This window comes from Kogia breviceps, chromosome 1, assembly GCF_026419965.1.
Source record: "Kogia breviceps isolate mKogBre1 chromosome 1, mKogBre1 haplotype 1, whole genome shotgun sequence".
NCBI lineage: Eukaryota > Metazoa > Chordata > Mammalia > Artiodactyla > Physeteridae > Kogia > Kogia breviceps.
This window is the reverse complement of record NC_081310.1, coordinates 179528447-179551513: the sequence shown is the minus strand read 5'-3', so window position 1 is coordinate 179551513 and position 23067 is coordinate 179528447. Positions and strand designations below refer to the sequence as shown.

General features: G+C 54.7%; 1 protein-coding gene across 9 annotated transcripts in view; it reads left to right on the top strand.

Moving 5' to 3' along the window:
• Positions 1-17654, top strand: part of LOC131768258 (receptor-type tyrosine-protein phosphatase U) — an 80859-nt gene extending 63205 nt beyond the window's left edge. For 3 of the 9 annotated variants that reach the window (XM_067013188.1, XM_059035865.2, XM_067013164.1), the window contains 12 exons: positions 3952-3988; positions 4608-4705; positions 4787-4903; positions 5701-5855; positions 7279-7414; positions 7927-8076; positions 9665-9838; positions 12248-12388; positions 14549-14674; positions 14810-14967; positions 16065-16200; positions 16446-17654. In XM_067013188.1, the coding sequence (XP_066869289.1) occupies positions 3952-3988; positions 4608-4705; positions 4787-4903; positions 5701-5855; positions 7279-7414; positions 7927-8076; positions 9665-9838; positions 12248-12388; positions 14549-14674; positions 14810-14967; positions 16065-16200; positions 16446-16508 (1491 nt within the window). In that variant the 3' untranslated portion in view covers positions 16509-17654. Of the gene's footprint in view, positions 1-175; positions 194-3951; positions 3989-4607; positions 4904-5700; positions 5856-7278; positions 7415-7926; positions 8077-9664; positions 9839-12247; positions 12389-14548; positions 14675-14809; positions 14968-16064; positions 16201-16445 lie in introns of all 9 variants that reach the window. The other 6 variants (XM_059083972.2, XM_067013158.1, XM_067013170.1 and 3 more) reach the window with 4 other exon arrangements.
• The last annotated feature ends 5413 nt before the right edge of the window (positions 17655-23067 follow it).

The window sequence follows — 23067 nt, the reverse complement described above, 5'->3', positions numbered from 1 at the left end:
GCCCCGGCAGGGACCTGCCCCTCCCCCTCTCTTGCCCAGCCCTCGCATCTCTGCTCTGCCGCCCCTGCTGGCATCACCCATTCTGGCCACTCCTGTGCTCCGTCCACCTCCATCTGCCTCTGGCCTAATATCTGTCTCTTTTGCTTTGTACTGTTCCCTCACTGGAATCATTAAGATTCGGATAAACCGTGAAGTAAGTATCTCTCTCCCCATCTCCTCCTCCTCCTCGTCCTCCTCCTCCTGTCTGTCTGACCGGCTATGTCTCAGACTCTCTCACAGTCTCTGGCTGTCTCTCTCTCTGTCTCTGTCCTCCTTCCCCTCCACCTGTGCGCCCAACACCAACCGTCCGCTTCAGGGGCCACCCAGGGCTGAAGATTCGACGCGATCCCCGTTTAAACCATTCCCTTCATCTCCTCTGCCCTGAGACGGGCCGGCAGTGTTGGGGTGCCTCCAGGTGCCTCCCCAGGCTCTGTTCTTCACCGGCTATCACCTCTGTCACCCTTGTCCCGGGCTCCCCATGCCTGATGAATCCTCACTAGCCGCACCTTTTGCAGGCCTGGGAGGGGTGGGATGGGAGGAGCTGCCCTGGGTGCTGCGTTTCCGCTGCTTGGGGGTCAGGGCCTCTTCCAGGAAGCAAGGATGGCCCCGGGCAGTCCCCTTAATACGAGTTTCCCTGGTGTTAAAATGCCTTTGTGATCAGTTTGCTTGAAACTCAACTCTCGCTACTTTGCCCTCAATGTAGCCCTAATTTGAATGTTTTATTTTGGGGGAGCAGTATGGGTATTTTATTTTCAAAAATTGTGCTGTGTCTGGGCCTTTTAAGAATTAAAAAAACCCCAATTCATCTAGCAATCCTCTGATTTGTCTTTTAATACATATTATTTTCGTAATAGTTGATGTCCGATGGGATTGTTTTCTTTTTTGGGTACTTTGTCTGTTTTATCTCCTTTTTTCTTTTACAAATATATTTCTTGCTTTTTTTATGATTGCAGAAATACAATTCATCATTAGACTTTCAGACAGCACGGAGATACCTAATATATAAAGTGTAAGGTCCCGGCTGTCGCATCTGCTGGAGATGACAGTTGTCCCAGATGTGCTTCTAGACACCCTCTGCCTTGTTTTGAGTTTGTTTAAACAGTTCATTTGTAAAGTTCCTAAACTTAAGTGGAATATTATGCCCACAGAAGGCAGTGGATGTACTCAGCCCTAGCGCCCCCCTTAGGAGGTGATGAATATAGGTCGTTGTATCAATACTTTACGTCTCAATCTCCACAAAACACACTACTCATTTAGTTATTGTCAGACTCTTACGAAATGCCCCGAGGAGACTTGGCTTAATTAATCTTCAAATGTCCGTTAACAAGAGTGTCGTTGGCTGAGCACCCGCTCTGTGCCAGGCGCCTCAGGCATATCATGGCATCCTTATCACACTCTGCAAGGTGGGGACCTGCATTTGGCAGATGAGAAAATTGAGGCTTAGAAATGTTGAGTGGCTTACTCATGGCCCCACGGCTCTGGATTAGCTCAAACCCAGCCTGAGCCCTCCACCCTTACACGAGACCCTGGATCTCTCCCTTCGGGGGGCATCAGGATGCCCTGGGGTCTTGCCCACCGTGCAAATTGTCAGTCTCCCAGCTCCACCCACTCAGAGATGCCAGGGAAGGGTGGGTGTCTGCCACTCAGAGGTGCCAGGGAGGGGTGGGAGCAGGCCCCTAGGACATGCTGATGGCCCAGAGTGTGAAGACCTCTGCTCTCTAATCCTGGTCTCTAAAGTGGGTGTGCTCAGGGTGTCTCCTTATCTTCCTTTAACATCTGATCATTTAAAACTTTCCATTTCACTGTCCTCTGTGTGATATAATTGTGTAATACATGTATGCAATTAAAAAGTTAATATGCAGATACTGAAGGCCATCTGTCTAAAACCTTGTTCAGTTGTTTGCTGTATACTGACTAGCAGCTGGGTGCTGGCGGTGTGCTGGGCACGGGAAGGACAGAGATGGAGGAATCAGAGAGACCCTGGCTCTCTCACGTGAGATTCTCAGGCAAAGCGGTTTTAGGTGGAGTAGCCTGTCCCCAGCTTGGCTAAGGCTGGGGGTGAGGGCAACACTGGCAGCGCCTCTGCTGGGCGCCCCTCTGACCCCAGATGCCCAGCAGCTGCCCTGAGGACTTGAAGCAGAGGCAGTGGCTGGGGAGATGGCAGGAGGGAATTAGGCTAGACCCAGAGAGGTTCCAGTAGTGAGGGCTGAATGACTTTGGGAGGCTTTTCGTTATTGGTACCGTTGACTATGTTTTGCTCATTTTCATGGGAACGTGTAGGTGTACATGTGCATGTCTTGCTATTATCCTCATATTCTGGAGGAGAACAGAGGCTTAGAGAGCCTGGCTACTCAGAGTGTGGTTTGAAGCCCAGCCTTGGCACCACCTGGGATCTAGTTGGAAATGCACAATCCTGGGCCCTGCCCCAGACCTTCTGAAACTGAATCTGCCTTTTAACAAGATCTCCAGGAGATTCGCGTGCACAGTAAAGGCTGAGAAGAGCCCGCTTAGTGCCTGGAATCACACAGCTGCAACTTGGTAGAGTTGCAACAGAGACCCAGGTCAACTTGACCCAAGACTCAGATTCTTAACCCCTGTTGTAAACCAGTGTCTGCCCAGGGATTCTTGACATTCACACCATTTAGATCTTCAGCGGTACTCTTTGGCCTTTAAAGTAGTAGTAATAGTAATGGCTGTTATTGATGAAGTACTGGCTTAGTGCTTGCCATGGTGCAAAGCCCTTGGCATATGTAACTTTATTTACTCCTCACAAGAGTCCAAGGAAGTAAATGCTATAAATATTCCCATTTTATAGATGTGAAAATACAGGCATAGAGAAGTAAAGGGATTTGCCCAAGGGCACATACTTAGCAAGAGCTATGCAGAGCAGGGATTTGAACTCTGGCAGTCTGACTCCAGGGCCCCTTGGGCCTGGGAAGCCCACGGGGCCAGAGGATTTGCTGGGAGCTGTACTGAGGGTGTGAACTTGAGGCAAGTGGCCGAGCTTGGCTCGGCCAAACAGCCAAACAGCCAAACAGCTTGGCTGTTTCTCTTGTACCGGTACTTCTTACCTGTCCCGTGTTGCCTACATTGATTCCCTGGGTGTCTCCTGTGGGCAGGACCTCATGGGTGGCTAAGGGCCCAGGGTGGGAATGGAGTCTGGCTGGTTCCACTTCTCAGCCTGAGGGCTCTGGGGATGGAGGACGAAGTAGCTCTTGGCCTCTCTTTTGTGGGGGATCATGTAGGTAAAGTGCTTAGCACAGTATGTGACCATAATAGGGCCTCAAAAATGTATTATTATTTTAATAAATAATTATTTTAATAATTTGTTATTGTTTTTATTATTGGTTTCAAAGATTTTAAAACACATTTCATCTAAGGGCCATGAGCAACTCCTGTGCTCATTTGCTCCTAACCTGAAGCCTTCATCTGGCCACCCAAGCTCTGGGTGACTGGGGTCGTCGGGAGGGGCATTGCCCTTTCTGGTTGCCCTGAGGGGGGCTGGGATAGCTGACAAGACCCAGCCTAGGATCTGGGGTTGCTTAGGGTCTCTGGGGCTTTAGGAACAGGGTCACCCCGCAATTTATTTGTCTTCAAACAGCAGCCGGGTTGTAAGCAGATTGTGGATAATTATTCCCAATTTATGAATGGGGAGGCCCTCTAGGCCCATAAAGGAGTTGTGTCCTCCCTAGAGTCACATAGCAAAGATGGGTTTAAACCTGAGACACTGGTGTCTAAGCTGTACTTCCTTCCTTACTTGGGGACTGGGAGGACAGGGTCACCCTGGTCAGGAGGGTGGGGCAGTTCCCGGGGGGTGGGGAGTGCAGCTTCTGGGAGAGGAGGGCGGAGGGGGCCTGAGCAAGTGAGGGGCTGCTCCCTGGGGTCTTAACACACCCTCTTCTCCTGTTCCAGGGTTACCACAGGTCAAACCACTTCATAGCTACTCAAGGTACCTGGCACCTCTGCCCATGTGCCCCTCAGTGTGTTGAGTGCCCTCTGCCTGCCTTCCTGCCTTCCCTGCTTATCTGCCTGCCTCCCATCTGTCTCTCTGCCTGTCTGAGCCCCACTCTGACTGGGTGTCTGCAATCTGGCCATCCATCTCCACCCCCTCTTTGTGTTTTTGATCCCCTGATGTGTACCACCCACTTGTAGCTCCTGGTCCAGCTGTCTGTCTGCGTGCAAAAGGGCCAGCCAGACTCGGTCCTCTCGGGTGTGGATTGTGTCTCTCGGTCTGGGGGCCGCCTGGGTCCCTCTGGCTGCGTCTTCCCGCCCAGCTGTCCATCTGTCCATCCCGCCTGGAGACTTGTGCCGTGGCCCTCCAGCTCTGCTTCTTGGGTTGCGCTCGGGATGAGGGGGGTCTCCAGGCAGGCCCTCCCTGATAATGCCCACCCCCAGGGCCCAACAGGCATAGGTTGGCAGTTGGTGGGGTGTGTGTGTGTGCGGGGTGAGCACGAAGCCCCCATTTGGGGCTCAGGAGTCTCCTGGCCTGGGGTGGTGGTGCGGGGCAGCCGTGTGCTGGGCCTGGGTGGAGACCTGGCCTCAGGGACAAGCACCCTCTGTGCCCCCAGGGCCGAAGCCCGAGATGATCTACGACTTCTGGCGCATGGTGTGGCAGGAGCACTGTTCCAGTATTGTCATGATCACCAAGCTGGTGGAGGTGGGCAGGGTAAGTGGGGCCGTGGGGGACGGGTGTGGCGGGCCAGGGGGCAGTGAAGAGCCCGCTGAGCCTGCCCCGCGGGGACTCCAGGTGAAATGCTCGCGGTACTGGCCAGAGGACTCGGACATGTACGGGGACATCAAGATCACGCTGGTGAAGACGGAGATCCTAGCGGAGTATGTCGTGCGCAGCTTTGCCCTGGAGCGGGTGAGTCTCCTGTCGTCATGGGGCCCTTCCCAGGCTGCCTGAGAGGTGGGACAGAGCCCACCTCCCCCAGCCCAGGAGCGGAGGGTGGGAAGGGCACCTGCCCAGCAAGGCAGCTACTCCGTAACTGCTGGGAGTTACCGTGGACGGGTAGAAAGGTAGCCGTCTTTGCTGGCGACTCCAAGAGGAAGTCGAGGCGATGAGGATGATGAGGATCTCAGCCCAGGTGCCCGTCCTGTTCTGTGCTGGGCGCTGTGCTAATAAGCCCGTTGCACATATTGTTTCAGCCCTGGAAAGCTCTGTGGGTTTAGGCCTTTGCCCTTAGCCCCATTTTACAGTTAAGGAAAGTAAAGCCCAGAGTGGTAATGTCACTCATGAAAGGCCACAGGGTCAGGGATGAGCAGATCTTCCTAATCATGGTCCCATTTGATCGTCTGTAAAATCCTCAGAAGAAAGATAGTCTTCCCCCTTCGAACTAAGACCTGGAGAGTCAAAATGACCTCCTAGGGCTGTTGTGTAACCCAGGCGGTAGAGGTGGGTGACTAATAACGCAGGCTTGGCATCAGGAAGATGCCAGGCCAACTCCTGCATAATATCTGTCTCGTCTAACTTCGGGCAAGTGGTCTCTCCTCTTTCGAGCCTTAGTTTTCTCACCTGTACAAGGAATCCTTAATACCCACCTCGTGAGTCTCCTTGGGGTGAACTGAGTTCTTGCGGTGAGATGCTCACCCAGTGCCCGGCACACAGCAAGGGTCTGCTAGACGCCAGCAGGGACTCTGTTACTACTCTTGTCTCCCCAGAGAGGCTACTCTGCCCGCCATGAGGTCCGCCAGTTCCACTTCACGGCGTGGCCGGAGCACGGCGTCCCTTACCACGCCACGGGGCTGCTGGCCTTCATCCGGCGTGTGAAGGCCTCCACGCCCCCTGATGCTGGGCCCATTGTCATCCACTGCAGGTGGGGTGCCGGGAAGCCCAGGGAGAAGAGGGGCGGGGAATGGGGCTGTTGGAGGTCCCTAAATGAGACTGGGCTTGGGTCCATCCTGCTCAGAGACAGAGGACGGGGGAGAATGACCACCAGGGGCCCTTTGCCCTTTGAGCTTTGGCTCTGGGGTTGGCACCCTCGTGTGCTCCCCAAGACCTGGGGAGGCCCTTCTCTCAGATGCCGAGGGGGTGCTGGAGGCATGGAGGGGGTGAGGGGTTGGCGAGGCACCAGGCAGGACTGAGTTCCGTTTGCTTCCTTTGAGCAAGTGTGCCCCTGGGCCCCCTTCTTGTCTGTACCCCCCTCCTCCCTTCCAGAGCAATCACTATCCTGACTTCTAAACCATAGATTCATTTTGCATGCTTCTGAAGTTTGTATAAATGGAATCATACATCAGGTGCACTTTGGAATCTGACTTTCCCTTAACCTTACGTTTATAAGGGTCATCCATATTGTATCCTATTCCACTGGGTGAATAAACCACAATGCGTTTATCCACTCTGCTATGGATAGGCATTTCCAGCTTTGAGCTATTATGAATAGTGCTACTAAGGACATTCTATTACATGTCTTTTGGCCGACACACACACACCTTCTAGGGAGGTATGTACGTAGGAGTGGAATTGCTCTTTGTGGATGTTCAGCCTTACTAGTTACTACAAACAGTTTTCCAAAGTCGTTGAACTAATTCAAGTCCCCAGCAGCGGTGTACAGGAGACCCGGTGGCTGTGCGTCTTGGCCGACACTTTGCTATTGCCATTTTCAAGCTTGAGATCTTGGTGTCATCTTTGTCCTCCCCCCTCCTCTCAACTCTGCTCAACCTGGTGCTGAATGTGAGGATCCCAGAGTTGGGTCCGACCCAGCCCAGCTCTCAAGGAGCTCCCAGTTGGTGAGGGAGACAGCCACATAAACAATGACCACGGAGCAGGAAGGAAGGTTTTGATAAAAGTCCACCCAAATTGCTCTGGGAGCTCAGAAGCGTGACATCTGCTGGAGGAGCCACTGAGTATGTGAGTGGGTTTGAGTGCGTAGGGCTTTGAAGGATGTGCAGGGGATTTGGGGACATCCAGGAGACCAGAACATTCTTGGATTAGTGTTCTCTGAGCAGCACCTTTGTTCCTCTCCCTGAGTCACAGCTGCTAAGTTGGGCTGGTTTCACATCTGCATTCTCCCTACACTTTCTTTCCTCTTCTTCCCCAAGGCCCAGCCCCCACTCTGTCCTCTATCCCATTTCACCAGAACTCTTCCAGGCAGCCTTGTCCCTGGCTCCTCCTGTATCCCCCATCCCCTGTGTGGTGTAGATATGGCCAGGGGCCCCAGGCACCCTCTTCTCTTCTTCTGCTTGGTCCCGGGCTTCCTCCCCAAGGCCCTGACCTGGCCTGGGCTGCTCTCTCCCCAGCGCGGGCACTGGCCGCACAGGTTGCTACATCGTTCTGGATGTGATGCTGGACATGGCGGAGTGTGAGGGCGTCGTGGACATTTACAACTGCGTGAAGACCCTCTGCTCCCGGCGCGTCAACATGATCCAGACTGAGGTGGAGATGCAGCCCTCTCCCCACTTCCCCTCCAGCAGGAGTGTCCCTCGTGCAGGAGCTCGAAACCTGTGGAGTGTGTCAGAAGGGTGTCCTAGGATGTCCCCTTGTTCTTTCCCATCCCTGAACTTGGCTGGCCAGCCTCTTAGGGTCCTGCCAAACTCAGCTCCACTGTGTTCAGTTGGGTGAGGTCAAACAGCACTGGGCCAGGGTCATAGGTTCTATGGTCAAGACATAATGCTTACTGGGTTTGTCTCACTAGATGTGTGACTCTGGGCTGTCCCCTCACCTTCAGAGCTTCTCGTAGGGTTGTTATGGGGATGAAATATGAGATAAGTGAGCAAACATCCCTGAAGGTTGTTTCAGGTACAGTGGGTCCAACCTGTAGTAACAGGTGGTTGGACTCCACCTCAGAGCAACCCGGCCTCAAACATGAGCTTGCCTCCCCCCTCAACCCTAAAATCTCTAACTTCTGCTCCCCTCCTGGTTCCTCACATTCTCGTCTCCTGCTCCAGGAGCAGTACATCTTTATCCATGATGCAATCCTGGAGGCTTGCCTGTGTGGGGAGACCACCATCCCTGTCAGCGAATTCAAGGCCACCTACAAGGAGATGATCCGCATTGACCCTCAGAGTAATTCCTCCCAGCTGCGGGAGGAGTTCCAGGTGGGGCGTGAGTGTACGTGTGTAGGTGTGGTTTGTGAGTATGTGAGTGAGTGTGTGTGTGTGCGCGTGCGTGTGTGTAGGTGTGTAGTATTGGGAGGTCCTCAGTGCTGTAGGAGTCACTGAGGGCCAAGCAAGACGCACAGAGCTGGGTTACTAGGAAGGACTTAGAGACAGTGGAAGAGGTGTTAAGAGCCCAGGCTTTGAAGTCAGATAACCTGGGTTCAAATCCTGGCTTACCTAGTTAAGAGCTGTGAATAACCTTGAACAAATCCCTTTACCTCTCTAAACCACAGTTTTCTTACCAGAAAAGAAAGATAGTTAATATTGTCCTTGCAGTCTTTGTAATCATTAGGATTCTTTTGGTTGCAAGTGATACAAGTCCAGCTCAGTGGCTCTCGTAACTGAAAAGTCTGAGGGTGGTGCAGCTTTAGTTATGACTGGATCCAGGGGTTCAAATGATGATGCCAGGATTTAGTCTCTGTCCATTTTTGGTTCTGCTTTCTTCTGTTTTTGGCTTCATTCTCAGACCCACACTCTGGCCCCTCCCAGTGCCAGGCTTACGTTATCTCTGCTGTCAGAAGACTCTGAAAGAGGGCACTTCGTGCTCCCAGCAGCCCCAATAGAAGTCCCAACCAGACTCTCATGTGCCCATTTCTGAGCTGGTCACTGGGACCAGAGAGATGGAGCACACTGATTGGCCTAAGCCTGGTTCTGGGGGCAGGGCCAGGCTCACCGTGTCACGTGACTGAGATGGGAGAAGGCTGGTTCTCCAGAGACGTTTGAGCGTGGTCACTGGGTAGGGAGAGACCCCAGATGTCCTTTCTACTCCAAGGTTCCCGTGAGGGTTTGGTGGTACATGCCGGGTGCCTGGCGCTCTAGGACCGGCATAGAGTGATGTCACAGGAAATGTTCTCTGTGATTCCTGGAGAAGGATATTGAGCCCTGAGGACCGTGAGAGACTGGGTTCCCTGATAGGGAGCCCCAAGAACAGGAGAAGAAATGGAGACCCCGCGAATCAGGATGCGTGAGGCATGAAGGCAGGAGGGTAGGGGAGGTGACCCAGAGTCCCTGGCTTGCTATTGTGCCAGGTGTCCCTTGACAGGCCACGATGGAGGAAGGTGACCACCTGTGTCAGGTCCCTGGAGTCTGCTTTGTGGAAGATGTGGGGTTTCAGGGCTTAGCCCCTTGCAAGCACCTGGTGATGATCCTCATGGCCCCACCTGTGTCTTGAAGGCTGTGCATGTGCCAGGCTTGATATTATCTCACTTATCCTCCCAGCAGCCCCTTGAGGTGGGCATATTATTATCCCATTTTACAGTTGAGGGAAAATGAGGCTGAGAGATACAGTAGCTTGTCTAAAGTTACATAGGTGGTGAGGAGGCAGACTCCAGTCTCCAGAGCTCTGTCCAGGCACCGTGCATCCTGGAGACAGGGAGCCTGCATCCCTCCCTCCCTCCCTTCCCTCTGGACCTCAGTTTCTCCATCCTTTAAATGGGCCTAATAACCCAGCCCCATCTCCTTCATGGGGCTGGGAGGAGGCCCCACCAACACAGGAGTCCCCTCCCTTTCCTCTCCCCACTCCTTGTAGACGCTGAACTCGGTCACGCCGCCGCTGGATGTGGAGGAGTGCAGCATCGCCCTGCTGCCCCGGAACCGGGACAAGAACCGCAGCATGGATGTCCTGCCGCCTGACCGCTGCCTGCCCTTCCTCATCTCCACCGACGGGGACCCCAACAACTACATCAACGCAGCCCTGACAGACGTGAGGGCACAGGGGTGGGGTGGGCTCTGGGACTCTCCCACCCAGCAGCATCTGGGAAGGTCCGGGAGCCAGGGGGACAGAGCTGAGGGCTCTGATTAGGGGGACCCTCTGCCTTTCTTGGGACCAGGCCCATTGTGTGGTCCTCCTTCCTCCAAGGACCTTCCATTCAGGGCACTTAAGCCAGTGCTCCTCCTTAGGTATTACCCCTGGCCTGAATAGAAGTCTAGGTGGTGGAGTTCAGACAGGGCTGTCTCCAGGGTCAGGCCCAGCAGAGCCTGAGGTAGGATGAGTGATTCGAGGGCTTTGACTGGGGAGGCTGGGAGGGTTTGGGGTTGGGACTTGAGATTTGATATCTGGAGCCAGGGGAGCTCGTCTTGGGGTGGTCGAGCTAGAGCCTGCCCAGGACCTGGCCTGGAGTAGTGACTTGTTCCCTGGACCCAGCCTGGCCATGGTCTGAGGGCTCAGGAGCTGTTTAGGAGCCCCTTCCCTTGCTCCCAGCTCAGGGGGCTCCACCGCCTTTATTGGGCATTGCAAGCAGAGCAGGGGCTTTAGGGTCCAGTGAATAACTCCCCGGTGCTGCTGCTACCTGAGGGGGATGAGTCTGTGAGTGTCCCCTCACTCCTTCCCAAACTGGACCCAGTTGAGAGAGGTGTAGGGGCCAGACAGGTGGAGGTAAAATGTGACCATTTTAAGAAAGCCAGTGACACTGGAGAATGTGACTTCAGCGATGTGGCTAAGTGGGCTGGCTGCTCCTTCACCCCTCAGGCAGGCAGACCTGTCCTGCCGGACACAGCTGTCCAGCCACAGCCCCACACACGCCCCCTACGTCAGCGATAGGCCTTTACTGCAGGCAGGAAGCAGCAGCAGTTGAATGCAAACCTTCCGAGGACAGGCCGGCCTGGAAAAAAAGGGAAGGTGGGAAGGGGCCGAGCTCAGCGCACTCGGTCCTCATCCCAAACCGCCCATGGGAGGAGTGCATGAAGGCGAGCCGAGGCCAGGTGTGTCACCACTGGATGTCCCTCCACGTGGAAATGAGAGCTGTGGGGAGGGAGGTTCCACTACAGCAGGGACGAGGGAGATGGGCCTTTCTTGGCCCAGTTCCTGGCCAGGGCCGCTTGGCACGCAGGTGCAGGGGACAGTGGGGTTTCTCTAAGGAGGGAAAGCTCCCACACTTGCTTCCCAGGGGCTTCCTGGAGCGAGCTGAAGGCAAGTGGGGGGGCGGCCCCAGGGGTCCCATTGGCTCCCTGGCCTTGGATGGGAATGGGTGAGTAAGGTGGCGAAGCTTCCCTGGGGCCGTGATATCTCACACACTTGATCCCAGCCATGCAAAGCCTTTTGGCTCATGAACCATGAGTCCCAGGAGCCAGGAGGCCCTGATGCTTGGGTTGTAGTGAGCTAATCTCGGGGCCAGCTGGGGTCTGTTGCGGGTGGTTAAGTCTGCAGGGAGCTCCACTGGGTGCCCAGGCCTGAGTTTTGGAGTCTGGCTGGGCCTGGCCTTCAGGAGCTGGCTATCAGGGAGCCTTCAGTGAGTCCTGGGGAGGGTTGGGAAGAGAAGAGCATCAGGAGAAGGAGGGGGACATGGCACAGGTGGGTCAAGGCAGGGCACCAGGAGGAGGCTTGGGGCTGGAGCACTGAAAGGGGGGAAGGCTGGTGCCAGCCCACCTGGAGGGGCCAGGTTGGGATCAGGGAACAGAGTCAGTACCGGTCACTGGTCTGGGGTCCTGGGTTGGGGTCTCAGACCTTTTATCCGTGGAGTTGGAAGGGACCTAGCTATTTATTTATTCAAAAATAGTTATTGAACCCCTACAAAGTTCTGGGCACTAGCCATACCCTGAAATCTCTGCCCTCCTGTACCTTGTATTTGGGGAATATGGGTTGAGACAGTCAACAAACAAATATGCAATGGAATGTCAGTCGCTGGTAATTTCTACAAAAACAACCAGGCAGAAGAAGTATTTAATGTGGGTCTTGGGGTATGTGTGTGGCAATTTTTAATGAGTTCGTAAGGAGGGCCACTTTGAAGAGGTGAAGTTAAGCAAAGACCAGAAAGAAGTGAGGGAGAGAGCCGTGTATACACTTGGGAAATTTGTTCCTGGCAACAGGAATAGCAGGTGCAAAGGCACTGAGGCAGGGAGCAAGCTTGGCCAGCCTCTGCCTACCATGCCCAAGCTCCCATTGCCACCCACTGAGAACCTTTTGCTGTTTAGCTCCTGGGGGCCATGAGCTTGGGCATTAGAGGTCTGGGGACTCACCCCATCAACTCAGGCCTTAGTTGCTGGGCAGCCTCCAAATTGGGCCCCTGGAGGCAGCCTGGTCCTTTGGGGGCAGAGCTGTGGTGGGCAGGGCAGGAGGACAGTCTGTTGCAGAGGCTTGGCAATGTCAGGGCACTGAGTCCTGGTTTCCCTGCAGAGCTACACGCGGAGCGCAGCCTTCATTGTGACCCTGCACCCACTGCAGAGCACCACGCCCGACTTCTGGCGGCTGGTCTACGACTACGGGTGCACCTCCATTGTCATGCTCAACCAACTACACCAGTCCAACTCTGCCTGGGTGAGGGCCCCGCTGGCCTGGCAGGCTGGCTACCTTCAGCCTAGGACCTCAGTGTGTTCAAGGGCACATCTCAAAAGTCAGTGGTTGGAACCCAGCTCTGCCACCTGCTTGCTGAGTAGGGACCTTAGATGTGTCCTACTTCTTCCCAGAGCCTCAGTTTCCTTGTCTGTAAAACAAGGCTCAGACTAGAGAAAAATAGCTGTTCTTTATGGAGCATCTGATGTATGCCAGGGACTCTGCTTTGCACTTATGGGCTTCAGGTAAGAAAATTAAGACCCAGAGAGGTGAAGTGACTTCTCCAAGGTCACATAGCTGGGCAGTGGCAGAGCTGTGCCCCCTACCCTGGGCTGCCTCCTCCCAGAGCCTCTGCTTTTTCAGTCACTCAACGAAACTGCTCATGATGGGGGCCTTTGAGGCAGAGTAAAATTCCAGCCTCCTTACCTTCTGACTGTTTGATCTAGGGTAAGTTAATCTACCTCTCTGAGCCTCAGCTTCCTTCTCTGTGAAATGGGGACTATCATAGCACCTGTTCTCTCAGGGGTTATTGTCAGGACCATGTGAGATGTATGCTTAGCACTGTGTCATGCCGGACACATAGCACTGTGTCATGCTCAGTACATGGCAGGGATGAAGATGATGAGGGTGACAGTCGCTTCTGAGGTTGGTCCAGACACTGGTCAGTGATTTCAGCCTAGGGGCAGCTACCCTCATTTCCTTTCAGGGCTCCCAAAGCTGGAACTCCTGGGAGGTACAGACGCCCAGCCTTCCACCCTGCATGACCATCTTCTCTAGATCTCTGGGCCCCCACTCTCCCCAGGTCCCCATCCCAGGAGGCCCAGGAAGATTTGCTGTAAAATGAGCATGACAGCCTCTTAATGGCTGCCTGGGGAAGATTGTTAACTGGGTTCTTTGCAAGTTAGGCGCTTGGTATAAATGACCTAGAACTGCAGGGTAATGGGCTCCAGCACCTGGGCAGGGAATCCCATGTGGCAAGGACCTGCCCTTGCTAAGATGGAGGTGAGGGACCCATAGGGAGTCTCACACAGATGTCATTCACTGGTCACCCGTTTGCTCATTCATTCAACCAACTTTCCTCACGGGCCACTTCCTGTCAGCCTGGTGGGGAGACAGAAGAACACACGGCCCCTCCCAGATCTCACGGTCCAGGGGTAAGCAGGCACAAAAACTGATCATGACAGCAGAGGGAGAGGGCTATCATGGAGCTGGCACAGGGACACACAGGAGCCTGGGGGGATGATGGATCAGGGAGGGCTTCCTGGAGGAGGTAATATCTGAGCTGAGACGTATAGGAAGGGTAGAGTTAACTAGGTGAAGAGGTGGGAGATGAGTGGTCCATGGAGAGGGAGCAGCATGTGTAAAGTCCTGACTGCAAGGAGTTGCCAGGCCCCCAGGCAAAGGAGGAAGGTAGTGTCTTCTCTTCGTGGTCAGAGATGGAGGCAGATGGAGCATGGTGTTGTCTGGGAGGAGCCTAGGGACCATTTCGCAGATGGAGAAACCGGGGCCCAGAGAAAGGAAGAGCCTTGCTAGAAGGCTGCTAGAAGCTGGGGCCTCGGACCAGCTGCCCAGAGGACCCGTGTATGTATGTGTGTGGGGGCTGCTTCTCCTGTGTCCCTCCACTGTTTTGACTCTGTGGCCTGGAGGGAGTACATTTAGGACCCTGACTGCACGGAGGGATCTTGGGGCAGGAGCCGGGGTGCTGAGCTGTGTTGCAGCACAGGGACACCTCACGTCTGTGAGCTGATGCTGGAGGGCCGAGGCAGCAGGAGAGAGGGCCGTGGGGCAGGGGTGCTGGCGTGGGTGGGGGTGATCTGAGGCCTGTCCCTGGAAGAGGCAACTTCATGTAGGTGTGTGTGCTGGTGAGTGTGTCGGCTGTAGCTGTCTCGTGGCACGGCAGTGAGTGTCCGTGTACCACTATAAAGGGTTTGCCTCGGCTGACCTGAGTGTGTCAGGACAAACGCACCGGGACGGGCCTGCACTGCCGTCTGATGGGTGAGCGGTGGGATGTGGGGGGAACTGAAGGCGAGTCTGGAGTGAACGGTGGGCCCCGGGCAAGCGTGGAAGTCTGGGGGTGGGTGTGAGCAGCAGCTGCCCGGCCGGCTCTGCTCAGCTCCGCTCCGCCCCCTCTGCCCGCGCTCCCAGCCGTGCCTGCAGTACTGGCCTGAGTCGGGCCGGCAGCAGTACGGCCTCATGGAGGTGGAGTTCGTGTCAGGCACAGCGGACGAGGACTTGGTGACCCGCGTTTTCCGGGTGCAGAACGTCTCTCGGGTGAGTGAGCTGGGAACTCCAGGATGAGAACCTGGGCGGGGGGGCTGAGTGGCTTTGCATGACCCTCTTGAGGTCCCCAGGGGGCCGTGCAACCCTTGGCACTCATGTCCCCTGGCTCATTGCCTGCACCCCCAGCTGCAGGAGGGGCACCTGCTGGTGCGACACTTCCAGTTCCTGCGCTGGTCTGCGTACCGGGACACGCCGGACTCCAAGAAGGCCTTCCTGCACCTGTTGGCCGAGGTGGACAAGTGGCAGGCCGAGGGCGGGGACGGGCGCACCGTCGTCCACTGCCTGTGAGTGCCTCGACTGGGAGGAGGGGTCAGGGCCCCGCAGGACCGGGGCGGAGGCCAGTGTGAGCGGGGGCCTCAGGGCTGACACCCAAACCCTGAGCTCCCAGACAGCGCGGCCTGGACTCCGCCCAGCCAGGCGAGGCTGGCCCTGCCTTCCACGGAGGAGCCCAGTCACTCTCCAGGCTGTGGACTCAATCCTGAACACCCACCCAGTACCCTCTGTGTGATGTTTGACTTTGCCAATTTAATTAGAGAGAGTCTCATCAGAATAGTTAGTTTAGCCCATGATACGCACAATATACTTTTCAAATCAACGGAATTCTGGTCTTTGTTCATGCCTGCATGCGTGTAGCTTTTTTCATTCGTTCATTCAACATTCCTCATTCACAGATTCATTTGTTCACTCACGTCTGGGTGCAGTCACTTCTTTGCCTCCCACTTTTTCATGCTTTCAGCACTTACCCTTCCCTGTGTCAGGCTGGGCACATGGCGGGCAGGCTCAGGGAGCTGAGTCAGGCAGGGCCTGGCCCTTGAGGGCTTTTGGTTCTAGTGGGAGAGACCCCTTGAGAAGGGGACAGAGGGCCTAGTCCATCCGCCATCTCCCAAGAGGAACCCCACACCCCAGGTCACAGGGAACAGTGGAGGAGGGAGAGGGCTGGGGACTGGGGGAATGGGAGGGTCTCCGTGTGAGAGGCCATGGGTTTGACTGGGTGTGTATCTGTGTTACTAGGGATGGCTGGCGTTCCCAGTGTTTGTTTTCTATCCTGCTCTCTGGTTTTTTGCTTGCCGCTCTGCAGCCCTCTTCGGTCGCTCGCTTTGTCTCAGTGTCTTTCTGCTGGAGTGTGTCTGGCCTCCTTTCTCTCGAATCTGCTCTGTTTCTCTTGGAAGCTCTGCCTTCCTAGATACCTTCCACTTTGGATGCTAGTCTTTTATCCCCTTAACCTCTTCCTGCTGCTTGCCTCTGGGCTCCCTGACTCCTCCCATCTGGGTTCCCTGCCCCGCCCCTCCCTTCTGGATTCCCTGGCCCTGCCCTGCCCTTCACCCTTGAGTTCGCCCTACCCACCAAGCCCAACCCCAAATCTTTCATGTCTCTCCTTTAGAAACGGGGGCGGCCGCAGCGGCACCTTCTGCGCCTGCGCCACGGTCCTGGAGATGATCCGCTGCCACAACCTGGTAGACGTTTTCTTTGCTGCCAAAATGCTTAGAAACTACAAACCCAATATGGTGGAGACCCTGGTGAGGCGCCATGTACCCCTTGCCCAGCCACCTCCAACTTCCCGGTCCACACCCGGCCAGGCCCCTCAGCACCCCTCTCCCTTATCTGGCCCCCACAGCTGGGCCTTGGGTTCTAGTCCTCTGGTGCCAAAATGTTACCCCCATTTCTCCCCTTCTCCCCATCGATGGGGCAGGGTTCATGCTTGCCCCTTTGCCCCAGTACTAGGGAGGGACCAGGCTGGTGATTCCTTCTCTCCCTCTCCCAGGATCAGTACCACTTCTGCTATGATGTGGCCCTGGAGTACCTGGAGGGACTGGAGTCAAGATAGCAGGGACCCCTGGCCTGGGGCACCCACTGCGCACTCAGGGCCAGGCCCACCATCCCGGACTGACAAGGAAGACCTGCGCCCCCAACTCTGCTCAGCTGTAGCCCTCACAGGGAAATTACCGGAGTGGGCGCTGGGCCATCCTGGTGCCCCCCCTTCCACTGTGGGCAGGGCCTTTCAGCACCTCCGTGGGTACGCTGCGGGCCAAGGAGGAGCTGAGCAAGACTGCAGCCCAGCCCACCTCTGCGGGGTCCCGCAGGCCTGGCGCTGCCCGGCAGAGTGACGGGCTCAAGAACGGCCGGCTCTGGGGGACCCAGGCTCAAGCCCCTGGATTGCATCCCAGCCCTTGGCAGAGATGAGTGAGGCCCTGTAGAGCAAGTGCCAGGCCAGGGTTTCCACCCAGCTTGGCTGGACATGGGTAGAGAGTGCACTGGGGCTTGGCATCTAGCATCCCATCTGGCCCAGCCCCTGAGGGTCCTGGGGAGACTGGACTCTGCCCTGATTTGCCAGTGGGCACTTCAGACTCGTCCTCCCAGGGGGAGCTTCAGCTCCCTCCTCCACCTGCTGCCTCCCTGCAGCCCCGGGGATATTTTGCTCATGATTCCCACCCCCCCTCCATTTCTGCTTCCCTGAATGTGCTCTGAGCTTCCCCTAACCAGGATCTGCCCATCCCTACCCTGTCCCGTGTGGGGTCCCTTCCCTGCTTGACCCGATGTCTGCAGAATGAAGTCACCTCAGCCCCCACTGCCTATAACTTTCAGGCCTCACTGGCTGGGTCCTGCTCAGCCTGGGTCAGTGACAATCTGCAAGGCTGAATGACAGCCCCTGGGGTTGAGGTCCCTGTGGCTTCTGGTCAGGCTGGCCACGGGGACGCTATTAAATCAGAGGTGCTCAGCACCCCTAGAGTTTGGAGAAAGAAGGTATATTTTGGGATGCAGGATCTATGCTTTTTTTGTTTATTTTATTTTTTGATGGGGGGGGTGGGAAGGTCTCTTTAAAATGGGACAAGCCACACCCCCATTCCGTGCCTCAATTTCCCCATCTGTAAACTGTAGATATGACTACTGACCTACCTCGCAGGGGGCTGTGGGGAGGCATAAGCTGATGTTTGTAAAGCGCTTTGTAAATAAATGTGCTCTCTGAATGCCACAGAGCAGCCTTATGTGTGTCTGGCCGGCCTGACTGGGGCCTGCTCACCTGCCCCCAGCCTCCCAGTGCAGCGGGAGGGCCCTGGTCTGGCCTTGAATTTTCCATCCATAAAATGGGGGGAGGGGCATGGACCAGAGCATCGTTCTGGGGCCTTCCACTTGCAGAGCTGGTTCCAAGGGACCTTGGCCCTTGCTGTCTCCACCCAAGCCTCTGAAGCACTTACTCAGACAGGGGGCTTTATCCTGAGACCTCTGAGGGCCACAGAGCTGCCTCTCAACCGCCGGGGGCCTGGATCTAGGTTGAGCTCCTTCGCGTCCAGCATGGGAAGCTCAGGCTTCAGTATCAGGCAGATGGTCCCCAACATCTGTGAGACCCTGGGCAAATCGGCTGCCTCTCCTGGCCTTGGTTTCTTATCTGTAAAATGGGGACGATTCTATCATGATGAGATGAGGTAGTGGTTAAGTGCCTGTGTGGTGCCAGGTGTGCAGAAAGAGCTCCATTTAAAACACAGCAGAGATAGGATAGAGCAGACGCATATCTCGTGGGGATGATTGTCGAGCTGCCCGAGTCCAGCCCATTCCCAGTCTCTGGCTTCCTCAGGGGGTGGAGTGGGAGGAGTAGTGCACTGGTTGGCAGGGACCTGAGTCACTCCTGGCTCTGTCACAAACTTGCTGTAGGACCTGGTGAAGACACTTCCTGTTTCTGGGTCTCAGTTTCTTCATATGAAGACTGGCTCTGTGATGTACTGATTCTGTTCACACACTGGCTGACTCTGCCTCAGTTTCTCCATTGGTTAAAGGATATGACCCATTCTAACGACCTCGCAATTCAACATCCTTTAATCTGAATTAAACAATTTTTAGACCGTTATGATCCCATTTAGCTAAGGCACAAACTGACCCCCTCACACTCATTCTGAACTGACCACTAAGCCTTACCTGATGGGCCGCAAATGTATGTCATAGATACTGGCCAAGCAATGGAGTATAACTTGCTTTGACCAACAGAATGTGGCAGAATTGACATCAAGTGAGCTCTGGCTTCTAGACCTCAGGGGGCATTGCAGCTTTTGATTTTGCCCTCTTGGCACTCTGCCACGTAATGAAACCTGTCTTGCCTGCTGGGAGATTTGAGGGTATGTGGAGAAGAGCCAACATGTGGTGAATGAGGCCATGTTGGGCCCTCCAGCCTGGCTGACCTGTCAGGTGAGTGTACTTATATGATTAAATGTAGCAGAAACTGTCCAACCAACTCCCAGAACTGGAAGAGATAATTGTTCTTTCTTTTAAGCCAGTAAGTTTGGGGATTGTTTGTTATGCAGCAAAAGCTAACTGATACATATGTGTTCTGTGCAGTGGGTCAGTGGCCCTGCTTCTCCCTCCATCAGATGCTGAGTTCCTTAAGGGCAGGAAGTGTTTCTGTGTCCATCTGAGTGTATACACTTCTCAGCAAAGCACTGGACTTGGAACTGATACTCAGGAAATGTTGGTGTGAGGGAGGGAGAGAGGGTGGTGTGGTTCTGCCTGTCTGTCTGGCCTTACTTGACCTTTCAGAGGAGCTGGGAGGGTGGGTTGTATATTAGGAGAAGCACCAGCTCCAGAATCAACAAGCCAAGCTCCCACATCCCCCCAGCTGGTGAAATTGCTCAAGTCCTCAAACCACCCCAGGTTCAGTGTCTTAATCTAGAGAATGGACATAACATTACCTACTTGCAGGATTGGTTGTGAAGTCTGGAGATAAAATTGTTTAAAAAGAACTAGCAGAGTCCCTGGTGACATTACTGGCCCTCAGTCAATGCCATCTCTTGCCATAATACTGAAGTCTCTGGATAGTAAACGTGATCACCGTTGCCTGTCGCTGAGCACCTACAGGCTTTGTCTCTTACTTAATCACACAACAGCTCTTCAAAGTAGGGGCCACCACCCCTTCATTTTAGAGGTGAAGAGACGGAGGCTGAGGGAGGCATTTCCTCACCCAAAGTCACAGCCGTTGCACACGGCAGAGCCCGGACTTGAACTTGAACACACGCCAGGCAGACTCCAAAGCCCGGACCTTTAACTGCTCTGCTCTGTGCCTGTCCGGGTGGCGTTGAAAGCCAGACGATCCCTTGATACAACACCAAATGGGTGATCTGTGGCCTGGGCGCTGATTTTCAGATGCTGTGAAATGTGTTGGAGGCAGTGGCCTCTCAGACAAGGCTGCCTGGGGCACAAGAAGACGAATGGTCCAGCCTGGCTCAGCTCAGGGCCACGGGCAGAGCAGATGTGGGGTAGAAGCCCCCGCCCGCCCCACTCCAGTAGATAGGATTTCCACAAGCACCGAGGGGCCAGCTGCCTATCGGCCCTGACTGGGACATTGTATGTATCCCGGGCACCCAGGAGATGGAGCCGTGACTTTGACAGAGGCTAAGGCCACTTGCAAGGCCCTAATTGAGAGCGGGGCCTGGCTGCTCCCTGTCACTGGGATCCTGCTGACCTCCCCCAGCGGCCTCTGCTGGACAGGGGCTTAATAGACACCCCCAGGGCTGAGGCCAGTGCAGAAATAACGGTGTCGTTATGTGGGCAGAACCTACCTTGTGATGTGGTGACATGAGCAGGGACGATGGCGTCCAAGGCTCGTGGTCCGTGGGCCTCCTACTCTCAGGGGCACTGAGACCGGTCCTGACCTTCAGTGAGCCTCGGGGGCCTCATCCAAGAAATGGGAGAAGAAAGAACCAGAGGCTGTGGTGCTCCCAGGGCAGTGGGAGGCTGGGTGGTGTTGATGGAATTAGAGGGACCTATGGTTTCAACAAGTTCAGGCCGAGCAACGTCCTGCTGGTGAAGGACGAGAGCCTTGGACGTGGTGATGTGAAAAAGCAAAACTCCACGTCCTGGCTATTGTAAATAGTGCTGCAGTGAACAACCTACATGTCCGTCGACAGATGAATGGATAAAGAAGATGTGACACATATATACAATGGACTATTACTCAGCCATAAAGAGAAACGAAACTGGGTTATTTGTAGTGAGGTGGATGGACCTAGAGTCTGTCATACAGAGTGAAGTAAGTCAGAAAGGGAAAAACAAACACCGTATGCTAACACATATATATGGAATAAAAAAATGGTACTGATGAACGTAGTGGCAGGGCAAGAATAAAGACGTAGACATAGAGAATGGACTTGAGGACATGGTTGGGGGAAGGGGGAAGCTGGGGTGAAGTGAGAGTAGCATCGACGTTTATACACTACCAAATGTAAAATAGATAGCTAGTGGGAAGCAGCAGCATAGCACAGGGAGATCAGCTCGGTGCTCTGTGACCACCTGGAGGGGTAGGGTAGGGAGGGTGGGAGGGAGGCTCAAGAAGGGAGGGGAGATGGGGACATTTGTATGCATAAGGCTGATTCACTTTGTGGTACAACAGAAGCTAACACAGTATTGTGAAGCAATTATACGCCAATAAAGATCTATTTTTATTTTTTATTTTTTTATTTTTTTATTTTTTTGCGGTACGCGGGCCTCTCACTGATGTGGCCCGTTGCGGAGCACAGGCTCCGGACGCACAGGCTCAGCGGCCATGGCTCACGAGCCCAGCAGCCCTGCGGCATGTGGGATCTTTCCGGACCGGGGCACGAACCCTTGTACCCTGCATTGGCAGGCAGACTCTCAACCACTGCGCCACCAGGGAAGCCCAGAAGATCTATTTTTAAAAAAAGCAAAAGAAGCTCTATTCAGCATTTAGAAGGCACAGGGCACGTTGCCAAGTGCTCCTTGTGGATTGCCCTGTCATCCTCCGAGGAGGCCTGTGAGGCAGGAATCGTTGTCACCCCCACTTTATGGGTGAGGAGATCGGGGCTCCGCGAACTTGAGTGACCTATCCAAGGTCACAGAGCCATCGATTGACTGACAAACAGCGGCAGCCAGAGCGATCGCTTGAAAAAATACGCCAGGTCCCATCACCAGCCGCTCAGACCCTCAGTGACCGCCCACTGCTCGGTGGGCGAAGCTGAGTTCCTGGCCGTGGCCTCCGAGACCCTGCCTGACGGGGCTCCGCCCTCTCCCTGCGTGTCCTTCCTGCTCCTTTGCTCGCTCGGGCATCACTCCTCCTCACTGCCCTGAGCCCTCAGCCTGGACGCCCTGCAGCAGTCTCTGTGTGGCTGGCCCTTCTTGGTGTCCAGGTCCCAGCTCAGATGCCCCCTAGAGAGGCCCTCCCTGACCGCCCTGAGGGGACCCCCTGCCCCACTGTCCTGTCTGTCTCAGGGCCTCACCCCTGGTATGTCCCTCCTTCTCTCCCACAGTGGGTGATGAGCTTATTTATTCATTGGTTATTTGTTCACTGTCTCGCCCTCCAGACTGTGAGAGGGTGGGGGCCGTGTGAATCCGGTCCCCCTGTGTCCCCAACACTGAGCACGGGTGCCTGCCATGTGTCAGAAGCTCAATGAATATTTGCTGAATAAATGAAAGTTGCAGAGGGAGGACACAAACTCAGGCCTGCCTTGCTGCAGAACCCATACTCTGAAACACATTATTTTAGTCTTCTAGATGGTCAAATGGCTTGATGCCATTTGAGGCTTTGTTCCAGTGCTGGCTTGGCCACCACCATGCTGTGTTGCCCTGGGTAATCACCTGCCCTCTCTGGGGCTCTGATCTGTCCAGTGAGGAGGTAGAATCAGGTAGGGCACTGATGGTTCAATATTAGTGACAATGGGGCTGGCATTGTTTGGCGGTGGTGCCAGGCCACTGGCCTGAGCATCTGCTCTCTGAGTCTGGTGAAACCTTGGGTGTGGTTTGGGCTTTGGTCTGATGGGTCCGGGCATCTACCCTAGCAGGTCCTTGGATTACATTTAATACAGACATTATCCCTAATCTTCCCAGCAACCCTGAGGTAGATACAGCCAAAACCATTTGATATATGAGGAAACACGCTCAGAGAGGTGAGGCGAATTGCTTAAGGTCACACAGCCACTAAAGAACCAAGTCAGAATTAGAACCCATGTCACTTGACTCCAAAGTCCTTGCTCTTGTAATCCTCACAGAATTCTGGAGAATCTGAACCTGAACCGCATTAACTACTTGCAATTTCTCTTGTCCATGGATCAATCTTCCCTCTCAACACTTGCTCAAGCCAGACTCAGCCACAGACAGCTGTAGACAGGCTTAGCTGAGGCCCACAGTCGAACAGCCTCCCAGACTCAGTGCTTGTCACCTAGTAGGCCTGCTGATAATGCTGTTGGATGAACATTTGAATGTCTGTTGAATCTGCAGATGGTGGGGCTGGCCTGAGTCAGCAGGAGCCAAGGAGCTGAGAAAGCCTCTTCAAAAGAAATGAAATGCATCTCAACTCACTTCCTACTTACTCCCAGGGGTGGGGAGAGGGAACCTGTCCAGGAATTTTATTTTCTATTCATTTGAAAGCTGAACAATGTGGCTTTCTT